The following is a 27,994-nucleotide window of genomic DNA, read 5'->3' on the forward strand; positions in this document are numbered from 1 at the left end:
TCCCAGAGCTTCGGAAAATAAATAACAAAACAAATTAGACCTTTTATCAAATCACACCTCTGTAATTATTAGTTTATTGAATCAGACCCATATATTTTTTCTTAAATAGTCCTTCAATTTTACAAAATAACGAATCAGCGTCGAGAAATAAAAAAAAATTCCGTTGCCGGGACTCGAACCCGGGTCTTTCGGGTGAGAGCCGAATATCCTAACCAACTAGACTACAACGGATTTTGTAAGACCTACGTATTTTTTATTAAAGGTAGTCCTTTAATTTTACAGAATATCAGCGTCGAAAAAAAAAAAAATTCCGTTGCCGGGACTCGAACCCGGGTCTTTCGGGTGAGAGCCGAATATCCTAACCAACTAGACTACAACGGAAGTTGTAAGAGCTGTGTATTATTTTATTAAATATCAATCTTTTACTATTTTATTTAACAATAGCCATCGGGTTAATCAACGTGGAGAAATATAAAAATTTCCGTTGCCGGGACTCGAACCCGGGTCTTTCGGGTGAGAGCCGAATATCCTGACCAACTAGACTACAACGGAAGTCATAATATCATCAATTAGATTCTATAATTATTATTTAATAAGGCTCATAAATAAGGAAGGAATGTCGAGAAATAAAAACTTCCCGGGAACCCGGGTCTTTTGAGAAATATCCTAACCAACTAGACTACAACGGATGTTGTAAGACCTGTGTATTATTTTATTATATTTTAAATTTTTCATCAAGCTCTTGGGTAACATGATGGCACATTTTGTTTACATCCCAACAACATTCCATATATACACATTGGACACACAAACATAAATAAAATTACCATTGAACAATATTATTTTCATACAGCAATGAGACAACACCATCTCAGTGGGCATTCACAGCATTTGCAAGTAGAGATAAAATTTAACTTAAAACCAATAGGAAATAATTTATGAGCTTTCCATTTATGCATGAGGCATAAATTACTACACTAGCTGCTGCTTGATTAGCATGGTATGAGATTTAACTTGAACTTGATGCTTTCAATCTCATGAAGAGAGGCCACAGATTTTCATCAGTATACAATCATTGTGTTGTCATTGTCATTGTCAAACTGAGCTTCTAACAACTATCAACACCCTTTTGCTTCATTTTGGAGAGAAATATAAGCAATATTGACCTGTAGAAATCTTTGAACATTCGTTGGTGTTTGTCCACAATGACAAGTACTGTATCAGCAACATGGGTAAAAAAAAGAGACTATTTTCGAGCTACTTTTCAATGTTTTCGTGTACAAATAGAAGACAAACGATTGTGAACAGGAAAGGTAGTTTTGCATCCTAAGATTTAACCTCATCTCAAATAGAGAGGCCTTCATTGGTGTACATTCCAACAAGAAAGGAATGTGCTTGAAAAAAGCCTTCATGGATGGTAATGAAATCCTAGGCGCCCAACTACAAGTGAGAAATTCTACATAGACAGGCTCAAAAAACAGATGTACCAGTTTGTGTGGTAGAGGCTAGCCACACCTTGGAGTGGAGCTGTTCACATTGTCATCAACTTACCAGCTGCTTACTTTTTCTTATGCTTCCGAAGAAGGGGGAGAATGCGAGAAAAAGTTGATGGTTTTTTGGGCTCCAGATCAAAAAAGGTGCTCAATGGTACTCCTTCCTTGTTCGGATCATTTGTGTCTCCTGATACATATACTTGAAAGTTGTCGCATAGAATAGTTAACTGCTTATCGATTTCAGTTTGAATCCCCCTGACTTGATCTAGTCCCAACAGAAGCTGACTCAAAGATTTACCGCTTTCATGTTTCATGTTCATCGCTTCATTTTGTAATCTTATGGCTTCGTCGGAAGTGAACAATGGTTCTCCAGATGATGAACCTATGTTCACAATGTTTGATATCTCCTCTTGCATACTGCGAAGAGATGAGAACCTCCTTTCCAGTTCACCTCCTAACAGCATGCTCTGCTCTGACCACAGCACGAGTTCAGTCTTGAATTGACCCAGACTTTTCGCAAATGATTCTGATTCAGTTTTGACAGCCTGACTGTTGCCTTCTTCTGTCTTTTTGTCACTCGGTTTATTAATATCAGCAAGTAGCTCTTCATATTTGGCTTTAAGCTGCTGCACATAATGGTGAGTTGTGCTAAATCTTAACCAAAATTCTAAATTTTTATCTAACAAATGATTGACATCTTTTCTAAACTTCTCTTCAGTAGATGAAATGCACTTCTGCTCATTGACACACTCCACATTAATGCCATAATCAAAGGAATCACTTTGGAGAGGGAATTCAGAAATCTCAGAATCCTTCGTGGTAGTTGCAGGCTTTGAGGGTAACATTTCACTGTGACAAGAGTCTTCAACAGATGGAGTAATTGCAGAACCATTAGACCCTGCCTTTAAGGCCCTTAGCGATTGGATCTCCCCATCTCTTGCTGTAATGACATTCACCAGTTCCCCTATCAGAGCAATCATCTCTAGGATGTAGTTTTTATTCTTCATCTCCACATCATTCTTATTGCCTACTTCTGAAGCACTTTTTTTAAGTAAAGCATCTGCCTTTTTCTGGAAATAATCTTCTAATAATTCAGCAAGCGGCTGATTCATATGAATCCCCTCAACCAAATCCTCTTTGATGTCATGGATTTCGGTTATCTCTACATCTTTGCATAGCGCATCTGCAACACAAGCATTTTCCACAAGCTCACAAGGCAGAAGCATCTCTGAAATACCATTAATGACGTGAATAATTTCAATTAAGTTCTCATGGAAACTTAATTCTTCGTCTCTGATAATTTTCTCAATCGCCTCAATTTTTCTCAACTCATCTAGGGTTAATCTTACATTTGGCACAGCTGAATCTTTGGTTAGAATCAATTTTTCCTCTTCCAATTTCTTTGCACTTTTTTCAAGTTCATTGATATCTGAAGTTAATTGATTTATTTGTGCAATCTGTGATGAAACTATGAGTTTCAATGAGGCAACTTTGTCTACAAGCTTATCTATCTGTCCAGTGATTTCTACTGTGCAGACTCCAGGGCTCATCTCAAAACATTTCTTGATTTTGTCCCGTATGGTTTGCAGTTCTAGCTTAGCCTTGTCCAGCGAATCTTCTTCCTCGACATTCTCAGAAATGAAGATCATCTCTGTTGTTTCAGTGACTATTTCTTCATTATCCATCCCAGATTCACAACAATCTCTCATTAGAGCCTTCAATTTTTCTTTGGTAATTTTAATTCTTTCAGATTCTAGTATTACTTGTTCCAATAATATCTTTCTCTGCTCCTGCAGTCTACCTACGGCATGTTCACAGGATGTAAGGGTTTTCTCTGTCGCCAGCATATCATCCTTGACATCATTGATGACTCCAGCAGCGCTACGCTCGTCCAGCAACCAACACATTTCATCATACATATCAATGATTTGCTTCTCAATGTCCCAATACTTGACTATACCACTCTCATATGAGCTCTTGACAGCTTCTTTTTCGACTTGCAGAGCTAGTATTCCTTTATGAAGGTCATTTATCTCTTCTTGTGCTTTCATGTCATCGACCTGAGATCTGGCCTTTGTATCACCCACCTTCCTTACAGGCAATTCAGTTTTTCTTTTATCTATGAATCTGTCAACAGTTCTCCTGTTAATCTTGCTAGGGTCAGTTGGGATGAATGCTTTTGCAAAATTTTTGTCCTCCTCTTCCTCTAGCATGGGATGCTGGACCTGGTCCGGACAATTAACCGCTATAATGTAGTTGGCCTTATTTAGTTCTCCCGAGACACAGTCCAATCTCGCAACCAATGTTCTATAGGATCTGTAGGCATCTTTTACAAGACCTATCAATTCTGATCTCCCTTTGAAGTACAATTCTGCTCTTTCAGGAAAGGAATTGGTGTCTGATTCAACAACCCTAAGTATATTTGTCACTGTTTGCTCCATCTCTGTAACCGACACTATTTGCACTCAGAAAATAGCATGATAGCAAATCATGTTCAATATATAAAAGTTCAAAAATAATTCTAGACTATCTAGTTGCGACACATCAATATAAGGATTCTGGAGAAATAACATATCTGGGAAATATAAAAGTCTGAAGGATGGACTGATGATTTCTTTGATCAAGTATAGCGCTTCTATTGGACGATAAACAAATGTCAATGGTACATAAGCAAGGTTCCACCGAGCTATCTATTTCATGTGAATTTCAAAATACATGTGTTTTGCCTTGATTCTATGGGCTGGCATCGAATGTAACTTAATGAAGCTCTGGCATTTCAAATATAAGATTGTAACAACAGGCATAAAAATGTAAGAATTTTGAATACAGAGATTTAACTGGTAACTTGTGAAGCAATCACATATTGTTCCATAACTATTTTTCAAATAACCAACGGCAAAAGGACTGCGGTAGATTCATCAAAGCAAGGTATATGTAAGTTATAAAAGATTTACAAAAACAACATGCTAACTACAAGCAAGATGGGGAAAAAAACAGATTTATTTGCAATGGAATTTTTTGTGATCTTGAAAATTGAAATCCAAGTATTCATCCAATGCTATTCTTCTGATTCCAGTTACAGGAATGACAAGGCAATGCATAAGTTTTGGAGTATTGTATGCAAGTAGATATATGATCCGGCCAAATTAGACAAAAGAACATTCAGAAAAGGGCACAAATAGTGTTGATCGAAATCATCTCTTTTAATAGAGACAATCACATAGGATGATCAAAACCATGAGTGGTGTTTTACATGATCAATTTGTGTGATCACACAATCTGTTTCATAGATTGATATTTTTTGACAATAAAAACCAGAACAAAAGGAAAACAAAATTAAGATAGATAATCCATCAAAACATCGAGGGAAGAAATTTCATCCCAATTTCTTCAATCCTGAGATTTTGATTCCAAATTCTTGAGTTTTTGTTTGTTTGTTTGTTTGTTTCCTCAATAGAATGGATTCCAAGAAAGTTATTCAGTGATAAATGCCCTAAATAACAAATTGATGGAAAAAAGAGGGTAAATAAGAAAATAAAGGGTGAGGGTTAAGGGACGAACCTCGGAGGTTGTTCTCGAGCCAATCGGATTGCTCCGCCCTGATGTCGGTCGCCCACCTCCATGCGGATGCACATCTCTCCTCCCTCTGCATACAGAGCGTCCCTCGCAATCCCTTCCTCCGCCCCTCCCTCCATCTCTTCGCCTTCTCTGCCAATCCGCGAAAAGCAAGGAACGCGAGTCGCAGAAAGAGGAAGAGCCCGAGGTGGATGACAAGGTGAAAAGAAGAACAAGCTGTGGTCGCGCAGAGAGGAAAGGTTGGGTCTTCCATGGCTGTAAAATGGGCAAAAGAGGGGGGAACGGATCGGTAAAATACGAGATCGAGTCCGAAATGGAGGGAAAGGGAGACGGAGGGCCGCGCGCCATCTGGATGCGTGGACGTCTCGCAGCGGAACGAAGGCTTCGGCGAAAGCGGCGGCGATCAGCCGCGGTCGCAGAAGTCGCGCTCCACCCATCCACGAATAGCCTTCCACTCCGTGCCTTATTTCATTTTTATCGGGTTAATTAACAAAAATATCGCTGAGAAAAAGGGTTTCTCCAGGACCTAACTCCGCTTCGTCTTCTTAGGCAGATCGCCGTGCAAAAAGGGCCGAGGACGGCTATCAGCCCGCCCCGTGGAACAGGAAGTGGCCTCTGCTCTGGTAGACGCGCCAGTGGAACAGGATGGCTTCTGTCTTCATCTCCGGAATCAAACTCGAAGCGAGAAGAGAAGAGATTTGTCTTCAAATTTTTTGGAACTGGAACTGAAATTGTATGATCGCAATCAAAATAATTAGATCTGTTTCCCAATTAACTTCCACTGGTGAAAATCGTACCACAAAAAGTGTACAATGAATGATTCTTATTCATCTTATTTCAAACAAGCCGAGAGAAACTCACACAACCATGATGAACAAACAACCTTCTACAGCAAACTACACACACCTTACCTCCCTTCAGAATCCATCAATTGCGAAAACACTTTGTCCATTGAAGCATCCGTATGATCGTTCGCGATCGAGCCATGAAACTCCTGCAAAGAAATACTACCTCGAACCATTGGCGAAATTTCAGCAATGCGAACTGTGCTATTGATCTCGGAGAGACTGGCATCATCATGCTCATGAAGCTTCAGCGCGTACTCCAGATTCCATAGTACATCTGCCATTGTGGGTCGATGCCACCAGACAATGCTCGATTGTCTCTCCGAATTTTCTCAGAGATGCAGGATCCATTGTCTCTGCGATTTGCGGGTCGACAATCCTCTCCAACTCCCCTTCCTTCTGCCACTTCATCCCCCATTCTGCCAAGTTGATTCTCTCCATCGGCAATGTGGGATCGATGACTGGTCTGCCACAAAGAACTTCGAGCAACACAACACCAAAAGAGTAAACATCAGATTTTTCAGTTAGCTTTTGCATTCTGAAGTACTCAGGATCAAGATATCCAAAACTGCCTTTCACCGCAGTGCTGACATGCGTCTGATCCAACCCCGGTCCCGTCCTCGACAATCCAAAGTCTGATACTTTCGCCACATAGATTCTCATCGAGTAGAATGTTCGCAGACTTCACATCGCGGTGGATGATGGCCCTCGTCGAACTCGTATGAAGGTAATGAAGCCCTTTCGCTGCTCCAATACAGATTTCCAGCCTCTGCTTCCAGCTAAGAGGAGGAGGAAGATCCAAACCATAGAGGTGTCTCTTGAGAGTTCCACTTTCCATGTACTCGTAAACAAGGATCATCTCGTTCTTCTCATCGCAGAATCCGACAAGGCGCACCAGATGACGATGGCGCAATTGCGATAGCAATTCGATTTCGGTGTGGAACTCCTTGAGACCTTGTTTGTGCACTGAATTCCCTCTCTTCACTGCAACCTTTGTGTTGTCTCGTAACACACCTTTGTAGACTTTTCCAAACCCACCGAATCCGATCAGCAAACTATCGTCGAAGTTATTTGTTGCTCCTTGCAGCTCGACAAATGGGAAGCGGTGACCGAATTGTCCATTCTTCTCCGAGAAGAAGGCAGTTCCGACGATCGAATTTCGATCATCGGAGAGAGGCATCAAACTTCCAACAGACTTCTTGCTGCGGGGTTTCCTTCGTCGTAGCACCATTAGAAGAACAACACCAGCAACAACAAAAATGGCAACAGATCCAATCACTGAGCCAGCCACGATACCTAAGTTCTTCTTCGAACCAGAACCAGAGGAAGGCGGCGGCACCACGGTCACGGAGCCAACAGAGAAGTTCATCTTCAAAATCTCAAGGCCATTAAGGATGCCATTGCGAGCAACAGATAAATCCGAAGGAGTAACACTGATAGAAAGCTCATCCGGGGTGTCACTAGCTTCTATAACAAAATCTGCGAAATAAGGCGCAGCCAATTCTCGGTGTAAGATGCTGGAAAGATCAAAATCAGTGAGAATGTGCCAGTTACCCACAGTGACATCGAAGTAGAGCTCATCAGCTGCAAGACTCACAATGTCGCAGAAATGAAACCTCATCAAGTAGCTAAAACCGGCATCGACTCTGAGCTTCCATGTCATATTGATCGTTGTATCAGAAGTATTGGTCGAAACCAATTCCCTCACCGTGGCATATACCATACTCGGGGCGCTCTCTTCAGCTGCTCCTCCTTCAAGAAAATTGAGCTGTCCGGAGAAATTCGAAGTTTCAGATGAGGCGGCATCCATCAAAAACCTCAGATCAGCATCCCAACTTCTCCACAAAACATCAGCATCTGGAAGGACCTCTTGGCCACCCACGTTGAGGTGATAAATTGTCTCGAAGGCTTGTGCTGATAAACCCTGATAAGATTGCATTCGAACAGTTTGTGCGCCGTCGGTGATTAGATCATCGGGAGCTGATACTACTTCTATAGCATTCACAAAGGCCAGGGAACTGGTTCCTGATGGTGCAAAGGAGAGGATGAGGGTGTCACGAGCAATATTTACTAAAAATTCCTTCATGGACGATGAATTGGAGCGGAAATTGTTGAGGAGCACCAGATCTTGAGTCGACACGGTGAAAGCTGCGGCCGTGAGGTCGTAACCACTGTACACGAATGGGAAGAAGTAGAGGCGGATGAAGTGTCTGCCTTGCGCCTCGATCGAAAAGGAGTAGGAGGATGGCCCTGTGAAGACGCGGGCAGTTTGATAGAGCGCTGAGGCGGGAGAAGACGCTCCGGGGCTTCGAGTGGTGTTCGCCAAGATGTTCTCCGGCGTCGTCAGCGTGGAGGAAAGGGATAAATCAGCCACAAAGCTCCTGCTTCCGATGATGGTGTTGGTCGGAGACCCGCAATCGATCAGGTAGTTGTCTGCAGGGGCGAATGCACAGAAGCACCATGGAACTGACGCCATCAAGGAGACAACCAGCCCAAGGATTAGGATTCCCACAGCCATCAAAAGTTCAATCTTTGCTCCTAATCCAACCCTGCAAAATACAAACCTCATCACAGAATCCAGTCTCGAACTCAAGAAAGGGATCAGAGCGAGAGAAATACCCTAATTCCGGGCCGCTGTGGTCTGTTGGGTCACCGCGGAGCGCAAGCCGCCATTACTTTGCTCCCCAGCTCACAAGCAGGCCGCGATAATCCTCCATGGCTCCATACTTGATGGGAAAAGGACGAGAGAGAGAGAGAGGCTTCCGCTTCACGCGCTGCAATGGCGCAAAGGCAAAGGGAAGAGAAAGACGTCTTCTGTCCTCTCTCCAATACGTCATGCAACTTGCCGCCATTGACGAAGTTATCAAATTTGGGACGAAAGCTCCATCTCCCTAATGCAATTTTAAACGTCGGCTCGAAACAATACCCGCGGTACCATTAGCAGGACTATGCGGGTCCCAGTGGAAACGCTGACAGGTAGTTTAGACTGTAGACCGTAGACTTTAGACTTTAGAATAGGCGGATTTTGAACTCGTCAATTTAAATGCAGTTTATTTGGTCCTTGACTTTATATCGACCTTCATATTTATACATTTATTTATACTTAAAAATTAAAAATAAAATCACATTAAATATAAAATAAACACATCAAAACCAATAATATTTATCAACCCCTTCTAAAATAATCAAAAATATTGTTTCTGCTACAATTATGGGAATACTATTTTTCTGCTACAATAATGTAGTATCTTATTGTTTCTGCTATAATGTTTGTTTACCTTTGCATGAAGTGATCTTTGATGTATTATGTAATCCATCACAATTATTTTCTCCATGGAATCCATGTAATAACTGATTGGAAATTTTCAGGGGGTTGTGGCTGGTAAACAAATAGGTTGTGGCTGTTGAAATTTGGGAATGTTTCGCCTTGTTTGGTAACTCTTTATACTAAAATATGTTAATTTTCAAATATGTTTGATGTTTCTTGTAAAATTGTTGTTGTGCTTTATGTTGATCCCACCCTGCAGTATTTGTACATATGGCCACATTATTTGGGACTTTCAGATTTCCCATAAAGAATTATATGATATTATTTTTCTTTTCTAAAAGAAAATTAAGCAAACTGTAAATGAAGCAAATTGATTTTTCTCCATTTTATTAACAATCATTTTATAAAATATTCTTCTCTTTCCTTTGTCCAAATTTTTATATAATTTCTATTTTCCTTAGTACATCATTGCTAATTCAGGGATATAATTTACCTAAAGATTTTTTCCCTACCATGGAAATGAAACCGAATCCACATTAATGTTCAAATGGAGCCTGCATTGAGCGACAGGTTAATTTCATGTTCTAGAAGGTATGAACTGAAAAAGATTATTTCAATTAATTAATTATGTGCCTTGATTGGATGCTAATGCAATATATAGTGCACAGGAGTACCTTCAAGCAAAACCAGCTAGAGAAGTTGCTGCAAAAGCAAAGCTAGAAGCTGAATCTTCTGAAAATGACGGCCTGCTCCATGTTTATAATGAATGGAATATAAGGTGCCTAATCTTATATAAATTAAAACAACTATCCTAATTTTTTGTCCCAGAGTGATTATTCATAGTATTACTAAGGCAAATATCATACTGAATGTTCTGTCTTGCAAGTTTTTTTTTACACTACAGTTGTTGTTCATAAATGTCAGTTCGTTTTCTTCGATTAGATTTTTTTTTACTTACTGCTGCTGTGAAGCATCTATAGTTTTTGTATCATTATCCACAATGTTTTAGCATGCTTTATCTCCCACTTTATCCTTCTAGAGTCTTCAATATAAGGTTTTGAATAGACTTGCCAGTTAATTTTGGGCTTTTAGATTAACTTGTATATATCATTGTACAGTGTCGTCGATGACAACGAGATTGAAACCATAAATGCATCTTCTTCATCAGGTTAGTATCTCATGCCGAGACCTAGTTCTTTCCTACTTCAAATTTTTTTAAATTTCTTCTTCAATACCGGCCCTTGTCATTGTTAACCAGCTGCTCTACCGGAGGGCCTCATCCATGAACTCCCTATTGCTGAAACAGATCCTGGTGCAGTAGAAACAAAAGAAGTCGAGGATGATCTTATGGAACTACAACAACAGCTCGATGCTCTTAACGCATCTTGATGTATTCCGTGATGTTCATCTTAGTTTTTTTCTTCTATAAATGAAACTTTAATTTGTTCCCCATGGCATCTGGGGATCACAGGGAGATAAGCTTGTATATTTGAGGAACGTTTCTTAAGCCTGTACCTGACTTGTTTGATTTAAGATTTCCTTGTTGGTAGAACAGGTCAGTGTGTTGTTCAAAGTCTCCTTTGAAGAAGATGTAGTAGAAAAAGATAACTTGAGAAGGAATGATGAACAGTGTGTGTTTCTAATAACTTGAGTTTAAAATAATTTTATAATAGTAAAAAATGATTTTATAAATAATTATAAAATTTTCAAAATGTACTTACTAATTAATAGATTACAAATAAGGATGAAATCCCTAATTTTTATTCATGTTATTTAGGAAAACAATCCAAGTTTGAATCTGGAATTCCATATGTGACTGTCCGAGGTCATGCATGCAGCAATTTTAAGCACTTTGTATTCAACTTCACAAACTAAAATTCATCTTTATGTAGCTAGCCATTTGTTTTTTATTTTTTTTGGTGAGATGTGCTACTTCTCTTTGATTCACAGATTCGTACATAAATGTGCTAGAGTTATACTCAAATATCTCACAGTCTTATTATTAATTATATTTGCCTGTCCACGCATGCATATTACATACAGCATTAGTGCAAAGTTAATAATTACCATATCTCCAAAGAAATTAGAGCAAACTTCAGTTTCAAAGCATAAACTTGCAAACATGCATGCATATGGATACGCCAACAAACCATAACGTCTGTTTCAGTCGATCAACATTCTGTGGTGGCGGCGACCTATAGCCACACCCTTAATATTTATAAAAATAATAGAATCATTCACTTGTGAACAAAAGATTTACACAAACTCACATATCCATTAAACGCTGCCAAAAAGCCACACCCAATCATTCACTTGTGAACAAAAGATTTACACAAACTCACATATCCATTAAACGCTGCCAAAATAACAAAATTAAAAAGAAGAATCTACCAATAAGATGGACACACTTAACTGCAACTACTCCAAGAACAATATAACAAAATCATTCATTGCATAGAATAAGTTATATTCTATTATCCATGTATCCTATTTAACTGTGAGGCCCATCAAACTATAGCCTTTGTAAGCCACTTGTAGACAGCATCTATCTCTTCAAGTACTGTGTAATGTTCGAGCCTGACAAATTCCACCTCTCAGAAAAGAAACCTATGACCACCATGAGCATAGGAAGCATGTCAAGATAGCATAAGCAGTAAAGAAATTTTTTAAAATAAGTTTATAAAGAAACATTCAGGCAAATATGTATGATGCATCAACTTCATTTAAAATCATGGAAGAAATAAAACTTACCTCACCATCAGCTGATAAGCAATGGCTCATGTTGGCTAAGGTTTTTATGGTCTGCTGACGATCCCCAATTGCAAAAACATCTTCCACACTCACATTTAATTGGGTCACACTAGCAACATCCTACTTTTTTAAAAAAAAGATCAATAAATCTAATCAAACAATTAAGATATGTGAAATAGTTAATTAGAATATAAAGGCCTGGTACTGCAACTCAAACCTGTCAACAAGCAAATAAGAACATTAGATTTACTATACACAAACTCACGGAATAGTCTTAGATTGATTCCTATAGCATTTCCTGTGATCTTCAATGTTCAATTAGAAATGTATATTGATAGTTTAAGTAAATACTGTAATAAGGACACAATTACTTGAGAAGCAATGTTCTTGTTGTTATGAACAATTACTGAGTTGGAGACTTTTAGTATCCAATACAGCAAGTGGTATAAATAATTTCTAAACTGGAATTTATTGACATCAAATGAATTTTCAAAATTTAACTATTGTCACAAATCATTCCAAGTGGTATATTCTATGCAACAATGATCTAATTCAATATCGTTACTGATGTTAACAAGTTAAATTGGAAATTGTATCATGCAATTCTAACAAAAAATATTAAAATAAAGAAACTACTTGAATTAGAAACTAGTCAACATAGAAATGTAAACAATTTATGTCTTAGTAGACAAGAGGAGGAAACATGTTACCATGCAAAATATATGAGGCAATTACCATAGGCCAGGAAACACCAAAGAAATATTTGTAAATTCATGAAACAGACCTCCTTTTGGCTGTTTCGTCAGCCAAAAAACTACTCTTTGGCAAACCATTGTATGCTGGAACTTCCTGTACTAATCTATCTTCTTCTCTTTGTTTTCAAACTATGAAACAAACTTGGTCATCACTCATCACTTGGCCATAAACTAATTAAATGTGGATAAGCAGATTATATGTCAAGTCTATAAAACCACATCTTCACAAGTAAAAGGACTAAAATTTGCTTACCATGGTTGTCGGTAAGGATGCAGCACTGTCCAAAATAGGGAGAAAGAACAATCTTTAAAGTTGTTACTTGTATAGATAAAGACACATACAGAGTTTCCCGGCGGCCACGATTTTGGGACGGGGAGGCGATTTTGGGGGATTTAGGGTTAGCAAACCCTAAAACCTAGATGAAGGTGACGGGACGTGGCGACGGCGGCGATCGGGACGGGGAGGCGACGCCGGCGACGAGCTCTCTCAGGACGAGAGGCGACGACGTCGTCAGCTCTCTCGTCGAGCTGCAAGATCGGCGGCGATGGGGCGGCGACGGAGGGCGACAAGAGGGAGAGGCGAGCAGAGGGCGCGGCGAGCAGAGGGAGAAGAGAGCAGAGCGCGGCGGCCGGCAGGGGGAGAAGGGAGCGTGGCGAGCAGAGGGAGAAGGGGAGAAGGGAGCGCAGCGGCCGATAGGGGAAGAGTGCAGAAGGGAGCAGAATCGCGAGAACAAGTTTGGCGTAGGGTTTTAATTTTTCGCCACGTGCGCGCGGAGAGAATTCCCAGCCACGTCAGTGTTGCCACGTAGTTGTCGCTCACAAGTCGCTCACGAAGACACGCTCAGGATAACAATATTTATCAACCCCTATATATATATAATGACGTCATTATGATATCAAGATGATGTATATATAATGACGTCATTATGACGTCAAGATGATGTTAAATTCCATCCCTTTTGATATTTAGTTGTTACATAGCTGGGAACCCAACCGCGACTGTTGCAGCTTTACCCCTCCTTCTCTGCGTACTCCACGCGGATGTTTCTTCCATCCAACGACTGATACAGAAGATGACGGAAAAAATAAATCCTCATCCATCATAACATATTAGCAAATATGAACTAACATATTACCTACCATTGAGATTCAGCAAGATCCAGTAGTTAGGTTTTGAATATAGACGATAAACATGGAACAAATTTGCCATACCTCACCGTGCATCTTTTGCAAAGCCATGGCTGCTTCTTCCTGGGAGGAAAATTGGACAAAACCATATCCTTTCGACTTGCTACTCATCCGATCACATATAACTTTCACTGTCATACATATCCACCCACATTTACGAATACAAGTATACATACATACCATCGGATAAGGCGAAAAATTCAGAAGCTTAGTTAGTTACCTTGTACAATTTCACCATGTTCGGCAAAGGCATCTCGTAAGGCAGTTTCGTTCGTGTCGAAAGAAAGGCCTGCAGTTGGGTGTGCCACAACAATGTGACAAGTTTATCTGAGTACAGATCACTATAATTTTTCACATTTAAATTAAGACCAATTTAAGAACAAATGAAAATCAAGAATGACAAACAGATTATACATAAAAAAAAAAAAAAAAAAACTCAATATGACATAAATTAAGGCAACCAGTTAAATTGATAATGTGATGCAACAGCTCATGTTGATCTTTGTTCTTTAGCCCAAGAATGAGAAGTAGCAGCATTCTTATACTCAAGAAGTAATCCTTAACATATCGCGCAAAAGTGAATAAAAGAGAATTACAAATATTAGTCCAAGAAGCATGCATATCTTGAAACTTCTGTTGCTGCTGATGTGCATTTCAGATAGTTATAAACATTGAGCATGCAGAAATGCAGTCAAGTTTATTAGTGAATTAAAGAGAGGGCAAGTGCCTCCAAATGTAGTTCATCTTCAAAATGCAGGATGTGAAATGTTTCGAATGTTCTGTGTGGGTTCTGGCAATCAAAACCATGCCTAAACATGGAGGTTTAACTGAACCAAAATATGAAGTTTCAGATAATTGATTAGAAACAATGAGTGGATTAATTCTGTGTGGGTTCTGGCAATCATAACCATGTCTAAACATGGAGGTTTAACTGAACCAAAATATGAAGTTTCAGATAATTGATTAGAAACAATGAGTGGATTAGTGCCAGGCAAAGTGTTCAAGAGGTGAGTCAAGAGCAAAACAAGGAGAAGTGGAAGAGACTAAAATTTCCCAAGTTGTAAAAAATGGTACCATCTTGTTCATTCCATTATATTCCTTGAAGGAATTAGGATAACAAAAAGTGTACAATGAATGATTGTTATTCATTTTATTTCAAACAAGTCAATGTTTTCGGAAATGAAAATTCATTACATGAACTAATGTTGAGAAAACCCAAAAATTCAAGTCGAGAGAAACTTAGGAGCAGATAAAGAAACAAGAATAGAGAATTAACTGAAATGAACAAGTCCATGGAGATTTTATACCACACTGGTTGGGATATACTATTCTATATAGATCATACCTCCGATGAACAATTTACTTGAAGCGAAGCGAACCAGTAGCCTCCTCGCAGGAAAAGAAAATGCCTGTGAGAAGTCCCTCGCCATCGAACACCGCATTTTTCTTCCCCATCCACAGATCAAAGCTTGCGCTGTTCAATTCAAGATTCCATTTTGAGCTCGGATCATTCGATAGCGTACAAATCATAAACTCCCGTGTCCGAGCGAAAGCTTACCAGAGTAGGCCATATAGAATTGCTCAGTTCAAAGATGGAAATAGAGATTTGGCTGCGACGGCAACCGTGGATTGCTGCAAGGCGGCGGCTGCGGAAGGGAAACGGCCACGGCGAGGGGAGAGGAGAGCAGCGGAGAGAGAGAGAGGCCGGCGACGGACTGGTTACGGCGCGGTAACCTCCCAAACTTAAACCCTAAACATAACGAGTGAACCGGTTTGGTTCGGCTCGGTTCAATTTTAACAAATTCAACCAACCTAACCAATTCTTCATGCTTAACTAAATGTTAACAGTAAACTTTCATCTTTGTCAATGGAATGAGAGACTTGTAGTCGAAAAGAAAAGAGAAGAGGAAACTTTACGATCGACTAGAGAAGGAAGCTCGAGGAAGAAGATGGTAGACGAAGGAGGAGGCTCATAGTCGACGACAAACGGGTAAGAGATTCATTTCAAGTCAAGCCAAGCCAAACAATGAAAGATCTTTAGAACAGCATCCTCAACTTCCTTAAGTGACTTGATTGAATGATAACATGGTAATCTTAGTTATGAACCATGGAAAGCATCGCAAAACAGAGACAAATTTTATCGGCATACATTAGAGACATCACCATTACACGACCGGTAGTTGATACAGTGACAAAAGGAGGGGGGAAATCGAACATGTCAAGGCAGTGAATTGAGATTTAGCTGAAATAACAAGCATTCGACAATTAGCAACAATACCTACGACTTGGAAAGTTGGGATAGATTCATATTGTAACATGTAGGATTGCAGGGGTACGGGCAGTCGATTTCTTTGGTTTCTTTTCGATCGAAGAACCAGTCTCCAACAGCCTCGGCGATTGTCTGCTCAAAATGTAATCCACATTAAGCAAATACAGAATGAATAGGACAGGATCAAATAAGAGGATCAGGGTGAGTCAGGTAGGAGAATTGAGAGTAACATACTTTCTTTAATAGCTGGAAAGTGATCGTATAGGCAGGCAATCTATCCAAATTACAAAATAGTTATAGATTTTCAATTCATTATTTATACTCTTCAAGCATCGATCCTTGTTTATCATCAATAAGACTCCCGTTAAAATTCTAGACTATAATTGCAAAGTCTTGTAGTATAATCTTGTATAAGTGATCATCTTGTAGAACCATCAAATGACTGATTATATTGTTATTAACTACAGCTCCCTAATCTTTGATAAAAAAAAAAACACAACTTTAGGCGGAAGCATTGTAAGAGACTGACAGTCCTTACCTTATTGTTAATACGTGGAGAATTTGGTGAATGCCATGTTTGATTGTAGAGAGATTGACAGTGGACGAAGCAGGAATTAATAAACATTCCTCCATTCTTCTTCTGCTTAAACTCACTCAAGGAACTAAGCATGGCGTCCCTAAATCCTGCTTGAATAAAAAAACTTCCAAGCTATTTGAGTGGAAAAGAAGGATCCAAGAATATGAGAGAAACTGCAATATGCAGTGACCTTGCAGTGTTTTTAGCTGGTTGGAATCACAATGTCGAATGTTCAGCTTGCATCTTAGCCATGCATGCTGAGGATCTGAGTCAGCTGGCACCAATATGTGTTGTATCTGTCATTTTGGTTAAATCAATGCCTATGAAATTTCAACATGTTACTTGTTGGTAGGAAGGGAAGAAAGAGTGATGGATATGGAGATACCTGCCAGAAGTCATATGTCGGATTGAGGATGAACAATGGTGTCTTCACATTCTTAATAATCTCTTCCGCAAAGAAACACTGCAAACAAGTATACAATGGTTCAAATGCATGAGACTTAATAATACTGGAGCTTAGCAAGTATAAAATCGTATTCACAAACTAGTGGAATGGTAGATAATTACAATCACCTGCCTGAGATGGTTCCATCCTAGAGATGCAATCTGGAAATTTATTTCCTACATCCTGGAAAAGAAAACAACAACAAATGAACACTAGGGAGATAAAGGATCATAAACAACCAAATGGAAAAGTTATAAAACAGTTTTATTGATCTCATGTCTCTGTCCTAACATGTTTCAATCCATGAAATCCTGATATTCATCTTCTTTCTTTGAACTTTTCCCCAGACACTATTAGTTTGGATTTGCTAGGGAAAATTTGACTGGTAATCCAGATTGTCATTTAGAAGAATGGGTGGTTCTATAAAGTGTATAAATCACTGTGTCAGTTTCTAAGATATCCGGTGCATTGTATTATTGTTACTGCAGTTATTGAGTGTTCTACCTTCAAAAAAATGTGACAAGGAATTCTATAAATTCAGTAAATGTGCATGCTAGCTTGGATGGATGGTGCATCCAGGCATGCAACTATAGAGTTGATGGATCACATAACAGTTTATCTATCTACATGTTCAATAAATCATTTGTTGCCTTTTTCCTGAAGTACTTTTTTTCTTTTAAGAAAAATACTGGAACAGCTAGAGCAAAAAATGAGACAAAAACAACACATATACCAACAATTAACAGAAACAATTTCCTCAAACTGGAGACCAGAGAAAACTTGAAGTGGACAAATAAAGTGTTAAAGCTAGAAGAACAAACCTGAAGTTGGACCACATTGCTATAGAATGACTTAATGGACCTTCTCCCAGATATATCCTTCCTGCAATAAAATAAAACAATATATTTAAAAAAGATTTCTCTCAAATAAGGCGTGTTTGATGCTTATCAACAGTACAAGATCTGCTCTTTTGCGAGCATTAATCATCTTGAGCCAAGTTCAAACAAAATTTTTGATCTTCGGCTAATATGCATGTATTAATCATCCTCAGGAAAATATTACTGAGAAGATCTTTTCTTTATTTCTTTTTCATTATGACACGTAACTGAATTAATGATGAATTAAAATGTAGCCATTTCTAATCTTCATTTAAAAGAAGAAAATTGGTCTTCTCTCCAAAATATTTTGCTGCTCTGTAACTCAAATTTCATAGGATGCTGAGTGCTGACAACAAATCAACCGGAAAATAACATGTTGAGCATCATGTTGAATACCAATACTCCAAGCAACACTTCTACACTAACATTCAGAGTTGATATCCAATACCCCTATTGATCATTTATTTTTAAAAAAAAAAACTGCAAGATCAACTTCAACCAAAGAGACTTTTTCTTCAATTTACACTTTTAGGAACTAAATGTGTACAGGATTATGAAAAAAAACAAACCAATTCTTCCAGACATTATAGATGGAATGATCAATTCAACGTACTCATTGAGAAAAAAACCACCATCTGCAAAACATTTGACAGTAGCCACATTAGGAAGAAGGGCTCGAAAATCATCACAATGAATAAAAGTAGCAAGACCACCAGCAGAACATCCTGTGAGGAGAGCCTACAAAGTGGAAAAGGATGTCATAGCAATGCCTCCAGCCCAACATGTATGTCCCTCAAAAACAATCAAATGATACATAGAAATTAGTAAAATTAAAATCACCACATAGGCCGACTGTTTGAATGGAATAATTTGTTAAAAATGTATGCAGTATATGTGAAAGTATACATATATGCAACAACATAAAAATATATGCAGTATAATTGGTGTGTGTGTGTGTGTGTGTATCAATTTAATTGAAAGTATAGCTCAAATATGACCTGTTTAGCATTTGCAAGTCCTTTCTGTAAGAGTTCATCCATAATTGTTTCCCATATACGTTGTCCTCTAAAGAAAAGTTTTGTTCCATCCTGTAAAAAAACTAAATGTAAGAACTAACAATATGCAATTTACTATCCAAATATTTGAAATCTAAGTAGTTTTAACCCATATATCAGTAATGATATGTTTTGCAATGGATATACCTGCACCTCATTTTCTCTATACCCAGAAAATGATGCACCATCACAGTACCGTACCTTGACTTTGTTCCAGTTATAAAAATCTGAAACAGGCAAGCAAAAGTCAACAGTTAGTTGAATTTGAAGGTCATAGAAAGAAAATGACCAAAGTAACATTGGAAGGTGCCTGCTACCAAGTTGGTAAAGACCATGGAAAGGTACTAGGTTGGAAACCCTCTCTCACCAAATGGGGCTTACCTCCATATACCTTATATACAATATGCAGACAGGCCATTGGCCTCCTTGTGTCCACAAAAAGCTAAAGTAATACTAAAAGGGATGAGAATTCTTTATCATAATCAACTGATTATTCACATAATGATTAATAGAAGATGTAAATCCACAAATTTCTCACACATCAATAATCAAAACACGCAATGGTAATTCAAAATATACATAAAAAGAAGTGGTAAAAAAATGTGCAAGTTTGATAATGTTCTTCAGGAAATATAATTACAATTAATTCCTCGTAGTCATCATATCTTTCACTCTTTTCATCTAGCCAAATGAATATGGAGCTTTTTGGTTGAGATAGTTCGTTAACTCTCAAAGTTTGTAAAGCTAAATCCCCCATCAAGCCGCATGTTATTCTATCCCTTTCACCTATGAAAACCCTTCTGTTCTCATTTTCTTAGGTTTTTTTATTTAGATTGACTTTAAGCCAAACTAGATGGATAATCATGTAATCCAGTTTAATCCTAGAGACATTGAATTGCAATGCACTAATAATTTAACTGAGAATGGTCAAGATTAAATAAATGGCATACACAATGTGGTGAGACAGTGGATAATTCATATGTAGTTGCATATGTGGTTGCATATCACTTTCTCAAACAATGCTCATCAGTGGTATGCCAATAATCGGCTTTACAAACTACACATACAATACAGGGATGACCACGCTATAATGAAGCTCTCAATATATGCATTTATAAACAAATATTGCAGCTGAAAGAAGTGGTTTATCCTGCTTATATGAAGGTACGAACAGAAGGATAAAAACATGATTAAATAAATTCACATAATCATAAAATTAACCCGTTTTTTAAAAATTCATCAGCATTTACCAGGATTTTGTGATGGAATGTTACTCAGAATGCCAATAAAGGGAACCTGGCGTTCCATGTAGTATGAAGAACCTAGTGGTGTGGATTTCCTGAAAGAGCAAGAATCCAAAGACTGACACCAACCTCCACCCTAGAATTCAAGATCAATCTGAATAAGCAACCAAGTGAAGACTGAACAAATAAACAAGGTTGGAATTCAATATTATTTTGCAATTAATAACATGGCCATGGCCCATTTAACCAGAGTTGAGCAGGCTCATGTTAATGTTAAGTATGGTAAAACATAAAATTTGGGCAATTCAGTCTAAACATAAGGATGGCCAAGATTACATTTACCAATTTTAGTGTTGGAATAGATGGATTCACTTGGCAAGTAAATAACAAATGAATTCATGTTAAATTAGGTAACTCAAGTTGAGTGGGAACTGCAGTTTCCTTGATGGGATATTAGCTTCTGCTACTAAGAAAACCATCTAACTCAGAACCGGTGCATTTTACATTTGTGTTGATTTCTGGTGTCACATAGTTGGCATACTTAAACATGTACCATACCAGGGAATGCCACAACCAGCATGTAATGAAACCTTGATTACCGCAAACCAAGAGGAATTATTATATTGTTGCTTGCATAAGTTGCAAATGGCAACTACACCTCTATGGCAAATTTTAGACATAAAACACAATTGTTACTAAGGTCCTCTGTTTGAATCCCACCTTCATCATATTGTTCAGATTTATCCCTTCTTTTCCCTTCAAAATAAATCACAAAATATTTTTCTTTCTAAACTTAGAAGTGTTCATAGCCACCCTATAATTCATCTGGTAAACGAACCACCTTGCGGAAGCCTACCAATCGTTGCATGGACTACAACCTCGACTGTGGATGCCAAATTGATGCTGGTCAACAGTTACTTGTCAAAACCATGATAAAGACCATTATCAAAAATATATACGTTTTAATCAACAACACAAGATCCAACTGCCGTGTCTGTAATACACTAATCCTCCTCACTAGTATAGAAAATTCGACATCAGATATAGACTGATTACCTCCAAGTGTACGAGCCATTTGGCTGACCCAGAGCCGAAACCTCTCGAGAGATGATACGCGGGCGGACTCCCATCCAAGCATACTGAAGAATCGTCAGCAACGCAGATTGCGACAACAGACGAACAAAATAATAAATTAAAAAAAAAAAAAAAAAAGAGTTGGGATGGTAAAAGATCGATCTTCAATCTTACAGGCTCCCTTCGCCTCGGCGTCGTGAACTACGGTGAGATCGACGAGGGGTGGAGACGAGGACGAGCGCGCCGTCGGGCCGCTGAGAACAGTGTCGCCGATCCGGGAACCGGCGGCGAGGAAGAGTACGACGAAGACGGCGGCGAGGAGCCAGCCGACGGTGGCGCGTCGTTCCGGGCCACACCGCCGCCTCCACCAGATCCGGGAGTGGTGGATCTCACCTCCGGCCATGGAACAGAAACGTCCAATAGCCCGTCGACAGCGCGACGCTATGAAATGCATAGGCTTTTCAATTTTGCGATCCAGCCCTTCAGAATCAGGAGACGGTTGATTTAACGAAAAGGCCCAATTATTTACCGTAATCTCAAACAGTTGCAGCAACTTTGACTTGGTTTCGCAATTATAAATCCCCTAAACAAGATCCTTGGATTATATGTAAACAGGATCAGTATTTCTTCGCCAAAACATGATCATAACTATCTACATGTTTATTACATTTCCATTGGATTTTAAATCTACCAAGTAAACACAGCTCATCTTCGATTTAGATTACTCTTACAATATCACGATGAGTGTCACTCTCCTTAAGATTACAACAACATATTTATTCAAGAACGAGACGCGGTGAGTTGCCAACGATCCTCCTTGCTAAAGCATCAGCATGGAAAAATATTGCTCGAATTCTTTGTCGATCGTCGGTTTCTTCGTCCTCGATCGAGCATCTACGCGACAAGAAACAGTTAGATTTCCTTGATATTGCATCAGAAATCATAATGCCAAACAAACAGGGGTCGAGTTAGTTACCATTTCCATCTATCAGTCTTCTGGATGAAACTACGAACGCGTGCGGTGCCACATCGTTGGAATAGATTAGCAGATCTTCATTTTCGGCATCATCGGGATCGAGTTGTTCGACATCCTCAATGTGTTGGATGGCAAAAGAATCAAGGTTGTCATTCTGATTGATGTTGTTCTTCAAATAACTAGACACAGAAGGTGAATCCATTCTCTCGGATAACTCCTCGGCTTCATCGAGGTCTAGTGTCATGGTGGTGTGACTAGTGTCATAGCCTTCACTTACGCTGTTACTGTCGTGGTGAGACTCTCCCGGTTCTGCTGATCCATGATCAGTTGCTTCTTTAGCAGCCGCCGCATTGATCCAGTTAGCCGCATCGTCCATCGATTTAGTCCCTGAAGGACCGCAGCTCCTGAACTGATCTCTGAACTTGTGCTTAGGAAATGGCAAAGGTGAGTTCTCAAGATCATGCTGCAGTTTTCTTTTCTTGTTCATCTTGAAATCATCAGTGAAAATGTCCTTGCTGGAGCGGGAATTGAAAAGGAACATGAACAGCGAAAATTAGTGTAACAAGGGGAAGAAACATCAGTATCTGCAATGAATTCCAGATTCATCTGTCCTCCAGAAAAATTATGTACCCAAACAATGATACTTGCACTCTAACCGAATGGACCTAATGTTGGTAAAAGAACCACTTAGTTAAACGAATCGGTGGATGGTGAATGAGTGTGCGAAGCAGTAGTGAATAGGAGGAGGGTATAGCTAAAGGGATTCGAGTGAAACAACATTTAAGTAACAGAAAACCGATGGTCCCGCCAATGGCCAAACGATACCTACTAGAAAGTCATTGGATGAGCACTTGCTCACAGGCCGGAAGACTGCAACTATTTTGGGGATGTTGTACAACACGAAACATGCAAGGAAACTGAGTTTTCTCCAGCTCTGGACACTCTTTAACATCACTTTGGGACATCATAAACTGTAACCTCTCTTATCTTAACTCCACTCGATCCACTAATTGAGCCATTTACCCCAAGCTCCATTGTCAGTCTCAATCCATTATCACACCCAAGCCTTTATCCCCTGAGACTACTGTCTGAAACATACCAGTTCAACTCAACACCCACACTCATCTCATTCAACCAAGAACTAGTATCACTTTGGGCAAATCCAGTTGATCTGACCAAACTCGTTCGAATTCCATCCTACTTTGACTAACTCAGGCCATGTTTGCTACTGGGACTAGAGCCAGTTCCTAACAGTTGATAAATCAATTATAATCAATTGTAGAATTACTGAGGAATTGTTCCTAAAATATTGAGTGGAACAACAGTATCTTAGGAAACCGGAAAACAAGCCTACAAAATCTAAGAACCATCTTTGTAAATCAGGATCCTTCCTCTTCGCAATAACAAGATCAAATAATGCTAATAAGCATAAATTTCATACACACAAAGATGAGATAATCTGTAAAAATGAAAAGAAAAAAAAATCATGAATGTAATCAATTAATTGGCTTTTTATGAGGAAAAAAATTGATGGAACAAACACTACAAAACTCTTCTCATGTCTTATCTCTCACACCACTAGCCCTCCATCCCTCAATTCTTCAACTCATGTTGCCAACCACTATGGCCCTCTAGAGTCCGGCTTCAACGATTTGAATTCACCATTGTCGTTACCCAAATGTATAGTTCATCAATAAAATTAATAGATTTACTATTTAACTGATTGACCTAGATTGCTCTGGCTATGTCCGAGTCAATATGAAGTGTGATCAATCGATCCACCAGTCGACCACTGAACTAGTCATATGGAGCTCAGTCCGGTTAACTTTTTGGTTCAGTTTTTTACATCTGTGGCTCCAAGAATGAATGGCACAAAAGAAAAAAAGAAGAGCAATTTTTGCAAAATGGAAAAAGATTTCATCTTCGTTCCAGTCCTCCGACATGAGAATGTCAATAATGGATTTCACTTGTCATTCAAATGAAATCTTGGTTCAGTACCAAACACTCGCTAGGGCTTCCAATAAAAATGCCAAAAAAAGTATGCACTTCTGATGTAGGTAGCTGCAAACTTTGCTAACTACTTGAGGGTGAATCCAGAATCCAAATATATCGACCCAACTCTTTTTCCCCAATCAAAAGTTGAATTTTATTCGACAATTGCAACCAGTCGAAGCCCAAAACACACTTCTCGCAGCCTAATTTAACCCGCAATGGCATCCTTGCAAACCTAGGTCAAAATGACCTAAAAGTACAGCAGCACCAAAAGATCAGCGAAGTGTTCCCCCAATTTTTATAAAAAGGGGTAGAGAGATCCATTCGATGCATCAAAATTATTCAAAAAAATTGCGCCCAGAAAACAGGAAAGAAAAAACTAGGACTGAAGTAACGAAATGAGAATGAGACAATCGATTGAAAGAAAAACCTGGAAATCGGTGGGCGATACGGCTGCTCGTCCATCGACGCGTGACGAAGGAAGCGGGTGGAGGAGCTGGAAGCGATCGGTATACAACAGTGTGCCCAGTCGTCCTATCACGGAGACATCGGCACGTGCGCAGCATGGGGCTACGTAATAGGCTAAGCCATGAAGTTGAATTGAGCTGCCTAATTTAGCGATGGAATTAATGAGTGTAATTAATCGTAATAAAATCGAAATAATACTCTTTTTATTCAATTATAATTTTTTAAATCTTTCATGAAATCATTAAAATTAAAATGACAAATTCTATTTTTTATTAAAAAATAAATAAATAAATTCTTTTTAATGGTCAATTATGATTTTTTTTTAATTTATCTTCTCATATGATGATTCTTATACAAGATCAATCATATGAAACATTAGAGTGACAAATTTTATTTTTTATTGAAAATAATAATAAATGAGCAATTTTTTATTAGAATCGTTGAAGACATTTTATTTTTATTTATTATTAAAATAGCGTTTTATTTTATCATTGTATATTTTATTTTTTGAAATTGTTTGTAATTTTTTATATCGTTATAGTAATTAAAAAGCAATTATAGCGGTTACTACATAATTACAGCTAAGTTAGTTATAGTAACTACGTGATAATAATTTATATTATATAATAGTAGATAAAAATGAAAAGGATGTATATTATTTGATAAATTATTATATGGACAACTCTTTTTCAATTAACATCAAATGGACAATTATTTAAAGTAAACTACCTAAAATATCTCTAGATCAAATTTTAAAATTTAAATTGTAGCAGCCTAACTACTAGTTATTAACACTGTCATTCTTTTATATTGATTTTACTTATTAAAAAGTGATAATCAAGTTAAAATAATATTTTAATAAGTAAAATAAATTAAAAAAATTTTATGACACCTACTACATTTTAAATGAATAATACTTTATCATAATCGATTGTATAGCAACTAATACTGATGATTTGTCAAATGAAAAATGATGGATGTCCTTTTTATTTTTATCTTACAAATTAGTGTTTATTTGAAATAAAGTATCAATTATAATTTGTAACTACTATAATATAATATTAGTGTTAACTAATATTGACTAAAGATAAAATATCCATATTGTGATAGTTATGTAATTACTATAAGGCAATGTTATTAGTATTGATAAGAGTTAAAATATTATTGTAATATAAAATTGATAAATGTTAATAAAAAAAATGAAGTGTTCGTATTGTAATAATTAAATTTATCTAATTTTAATTAAATTAATAAAGAGTATTTTACTAAAAATTAATTAAATTTAAGAATTTTTGATAAGTTAATAAAAATATTTTAATATAATAATATTTCATACTATATAATAAATTAAATAAATATTAAATTAATTTATTTTAGCACCTCCTAACAGTTATGATCATAATTAATTAATACTAAAATAACATTATTTTCAAATTAAGAAAATTATTGAAACACTACTTTAATTTAATTTTTTTTAAAAAAATATTTTTTTGGCGAAAATAATAATAAAGTATTTTATTGAAACGCAATACTTTGTTCTCCTCCTCCTCTTCTTCTTCTTCTTCTTCTAAACACATTAATCTGCAAATATCTTAATTCAGCTTCTGTTTGAATAGTCGCTCAGAAGAACACCTTCATGTTCGTTAAAAAGTCAATGCCTTGCTGTGGTTTCTGACTTTTTGATTCTTGTTTCATGCTTTCCTGGTCAACTATTGCTGCAAAAACATTTTCAGTAATGCCGAGTCTGAACAGCAAACCTGAATACTGTCTGATAAGAACAAGATGAACAGCAATTGGATAAGAACAAGATCTAACTGTTAGTCGGCAGAAATCATTATAGTTATTGTTCGCAAGAATCTTCCACAGAGATTTTATTTGAAAATTTCCCCAAGAAATAATTTGTAGAACTGATCTCGAAGATCAGTGAACTTGCAATCACTTTGGAAATCAAGTTTCCGAGCTCAACCTCGACGGCGACGGCGACGGCCGGAGGAAAGAGAAGAAGTTGCGCACGGCGCGGAAAATGCCCCTGCTTTCCCTCGGCACGATACTGCGTCGCCGGCGAATCCTTCTCGGCGCTCCGTCGCCGGTGAATCCTCCGTCCATCTCGGTGTAGACGACTGGGAGTTCTGGATCCCCAGCTCTGCTGCCGCCTCCTGCAAACCTCCCCGCTGCAAACCCGCCGCCCGGAAGTCTCCATATTGTCAGCCCTGCAGTCTCTTCGTCGTCACCGGAGATCGCTGGCGGCTCCGCGTCCCTTCCCCCTGCTTCCGCCGGCATCTGGCGGCGGCAAACGGGGCACGAGTTCCGCATTGAAAGCCAGGGGAAAATGCAATCTTGATGGTAGATGTGCTCGCAGGGCATCTCCCGGGCCTCGGCCCCGAGCTCGAAGGGGTCCTTGCAGATGGCGCAATGGCAGTCTTTGACAATGTGGTCGTCCGTGATCTCTATCGTAGGCATTGATTCTATTGCGGCCTTCGACGCCGGTGGATGCTCCCATCCCCGCTCGCGGCCCGTACCATTGATCTCGATCTGCGCAAGCTGCTGAAGGAGGTGGTCAACGCCTGACCCCATCAGGAAATCAGAAATACTCTCCGGCAAGGGGCGGAGACCAGAGCCGGTGCCATCGTCGTAGTACAACTCGAAGCTGCTGATGGCGGCGACGCGGCGGGGTTCATCTTGACCCCCTTGGGAAGGGCTGCGGCGGTTGCGGCGGAACCTGAGTTCGGAGGTTCGTGGCGGGGGAGCAGCCGCAGCAGAACCGTCGGTGGCAAGGTCGGCGGAGGGGATCCGCCCGTGGCCGGGTTCGGCGGCGATGGGGAAGCGCGGAGGGGGAGAAGCCACTTCCTCAAGGAACCCTCCGTGGCAGTCGGGGCATTCGATGGCGTCCTCTCGCCGGACCCGGACGAAGCGGCTGCACCGGCAGCACCGATACGACGGCGTCGCCGCCCGGGAAGGAAACATCAAAATCGCCGAAGAAGAACGACAAAGACTCGACCTTTATCTCGGAAGCGAACTTCGGAACAAAAAAAGGGAGCAAAACCTCCAAATTTCCCACCGGAATCTTCAAGATGGAGGCGGAGCTGGAGATGGAGATGGATTGGGTGGTGGGATTTGACCTTTGGGGAGGGTAAGAGAGC

At 38.9% G+C, this 27,994-nt stretch overlaps 5 protein-coding genes, 3 non-coding genes and 1 pseudogene across 9 annotated transcripts; all 9 read right to left on the reverse strand.

The window, feature by feature from the left end:
• Positions 1 to 158: 158 nt before the first annotated feature.
• Positions 159 to 231, reverse strand: TRNAE-CUC (transfer RNA glutamic acid (anticodon CUC)). The gene has a single exon. It is a non-coding gene; the product is annotated as a tRNA-Glu (tRNA).
• Positions 232 to 308: 77 nt separating this feature from the next.
• On the reverse strand, positions 309 to 381 carry TRNAE-CUC (transfer RNA glutamic acid (anticodon CUC)). The gene has a single exon. It is a non-coding gene; the product is annotated as a tRNA-Glu (tRNA).
• Positions 382 to 479: 98 nt separating this feature from the next.
• Positions 480 to 552, reverse strand: TRNAE-CUC (transfer RNA glutamic acid (anticodon CUC)). The gene has a single exon. It is a non-coding gene; the product is annotated as a tRNA-Glu (tRNA).
• A 329-nt stretch (positions 553 to 881) lies between these two features.
• LOC141821059 (protein NETWORKED 2A-like) lies at positions 882 to 5,399 on the reverse strand. The gene is made up of 2 exons (XM_074708422.1): positions 5,055 to 5,399; positions 882 to 3,936 (listed from the first exon to the last, which is right to left on the reverse strand). Exons 1-2 carry the CDS (start codon positions 5,320 to 5,322, stop codon positions 1,559 to 1,561), a joined length of 2,646 nt encoding a protein of 881 aa, XP_074564523.1. The 5' UTR covers positions 5,323 to 5,399; the 3' UTR covers positions 882 to 1,558.
• Positions 5,400 to 5,916: 517 nt separating this feature from the next.
• LOC141821060 (receptor-like protein kinase HERK 1) lies at positions 5,917 to 8,666 on the reverse strand (annotated as a pseudogene).
• Positions 8,667 to 13,431: 4,765 nt separating this feature from the next.
• LOC141822509 (small RNA-binding protein 11, chloroplastic-like) lies at positions 13,432 to 15,571 on the reverse strand. Its single transcript, XM_074709954.1, has 5 exons — positions 15,435 to 15,571; positions 15,222 to 15,350; positions 14,097 to 14,165; positions 13,901 to 14,007; positions 13,432 to 13,749 (listed from the first exon to the last, which is right to left on the reverse strand). Exons 1-5 carry the CDS (start codon positions 15,445 to 15,447, stop codon positions 13,699 to 13,701), a joined length of 369 nt encoding a protein of 122 aa, XP_074566055.1. The 5' UTR covers positions 15,448 to 15,571; the 3' UTR covers positions 13,432 to 13,698.
• Positions 15,572 to 15,927: 356 nt separating this feature from the next.
• Positions 15,928 to 21,909, reverse strand: LOC141820741 (pectin acetylesterase 5-like). 2 transcript variants are annotated; one of them, XM_074708110.1, is made up of 12 exons: positions 21,593 to 21,863; positions 21,401 to 21,483; positions 20,351 to 20,480; positions 19,248 to 19,327; positions 19,044 to 19,133; positions 18,659 to 18,783; positions 17,989 to 18,049; positions 17,300 to 17,350; positions 17,108 to 17,185; positions 16,913 to 17,018; positions 16,684 to 16,829; positions 15,928 to 16,277 (listed from the first exon to the last, which is right to left on the reverse strand). In XM_074708110.1, exons 1-12 carry the CDS (start codon positions 21,819 to 21,821, stop codon positions 16,155 to 16,157), a joined length of 1,302 nt encoding a protein of 433 aa, XP_074564211.1. In that variant the 5' UTR covers positions 21,822 to 21,863; the 3' UTR covers positions 15,928 to 16,154. The 2 variants fall into 2 exon arrangements, with proteins under 2 accessions (XP_074564211.1, XP_074564217.1); XM_074708116.1 differs by lacking the exons at positions 15,928 to 16,277; positions 16,684 to 16,829 and having other exon boundaries at positions 16,913 to 17,042; positions 21,593 to 21,909.
• A 154-nt stretch (positions 21,910 to 22,063) lies between these two features.
• On the reverse strand, positions 22,064 to 24,944 carry LOC141822344 (uncharacterized). The gene is made up of 3 exons (XM_074709787.1): positions 24,817 to 24,944; positions 22,395 to 22,909; positions 22,064 to 22,312 (listed from the first exon to the last, which is right to left on the reverse strand). Exons 1-3 carry the CDS (start codon positions 24,849 to 24,851, stop codon positions 22,239 to 22,241), a joined length of 624 nt encoding a protein of 207 aa, XP_074565888.1. The 5' UTR covers positions 24,852 to 24,944; the 3' UTR covers positions 22,064 to 22,238.
• A 1,736-nt stretch (positions 24,945 to 26,680) lies between these two features.
• Positions 26,681 to 27,972, reverse strand: LOC141821860 (putative E3 ubiquitin-protein ligase RHC2A). The gene has a single exon (XM_074709236.1). It carries the CDS (start codon positions 27,816 to 27,818, stop codon positions 26,802 to 26,804), a length of 1,017 nt encoding a protein of 338 aa, XP_074565337.1. The 5' UTR covers positions 27,819 to 27,972; the 3' UTR covers positions 26,681 to 26,801.
• Positions 27,973 to 27,994: the final 22 nt, after the last annotated feature.

This window comes from Curcuma longa, chromosome 2 (assembly GCF_044706935.1).
Source record: "Curcuma longa cultivar G26 ecotype Majalengka, Jawa Barat chromosome 2, ITB_CL_G26_1.1, whole genome shotgun sequence".
Classification (NCBI taxonomy): Eukaryota; Viridiplantae; Streptophyta; class Magnoliopsida; order Zingiberales; family Zingiberaceae; genus Curcuma; species Curcuma longa.

What these genes read in the sequence shown, in the direction of transcription:
- LOC141821059 (XM_074708422.1), bottom strand. Translation starts at nt 5,322, where the DNA reads ATGGAAGACCCAACCTTTCCTCTCTGCGCGACCACAGCTTGTTCTTCT. An exon ending in GCTCGAGAACAACCTCCGAG is followed by an intron (nt 3,937 to 5,054) that starts GTTCGTCCCTTA and finishes TGTCGGTTACAG; the next exon opens with AGATGGAGCAAACAGTGACA.
- LOC141822509 (XM_074709954.1), bottom strand. An exon ending in ACATGGTGAAATTGTACAAG is followed by an intron (nt 14,008 to 14,096) that starts GTAACTAACTAA and finishes TATGTATGACAG; the next exon opens with TGAAAGTTATATGTGATCGG. An exon ending in TGCAAAAGATGCACGGTGAG is followed by an intron (nt 13,750 to 13,900) that starts GTATGGCAAATT and finishes CTTCTGTATCAG; the next exon opens with TCGTTGGATGGAAGAAACAT.
- LOC141820741 (XM_074708110.1), bottom strand. Translation starts at nt 21,821, where the DNA reads ATGGCCGGAGGTGAGATCCACCACTCCCGGATCTGGTGGAGGCGGCGG. An exon ending in GACTTGCAAATGCTAAACAG is followed by an intron (nt 18,784 to 19,043) that starts GTCATATTTGAG and finishes TCCACTTTGTAG; the next exon opens with GCTCTCCTCACAGGATGTTC. An exon ending in CTAGGATGGAACCATCTCAG is followed by an intron (nt 17,186 to 17,299) that starts GCAGGTGATTGT and finishes ACTTGTTTGCAG; the next exon opens with TGTTTCTTTGCGGAAGAGAT.
- LOC141822344 (XM_074709787.1), bottom strand. Translation starts at nt 24,851, where the DNA reads ATGGACGAGCAGCCGTATCGCCCACCGATTTCCAG. An exon ending in TATCGCCCACCGATTTCCAG is followed by an intron (nt 22,910 to 24,816) that starts GTTTTTCTTTCA and finishes TTCCCGCTCCAG; the next exon opens with CAAGGACATTTTCACTGATG. An exon ending in AAGACTGATAGATGGAAATG is followed by an intron (nt 22,313 to 22,394) that starts GTAACTAACTCG and finishes CTTGTCGCGTAG; the next exon opens with ATGCTCGATCGAGGACGAAG.
- LOC141821860 (XM_074709236.1), bottom strand. Translation starts at nt 27,818, where the DNA reads ATGTTTCCTTCCCGGGCGGCGACGCCGTCGTATCGGTGCTGCCGGTGC.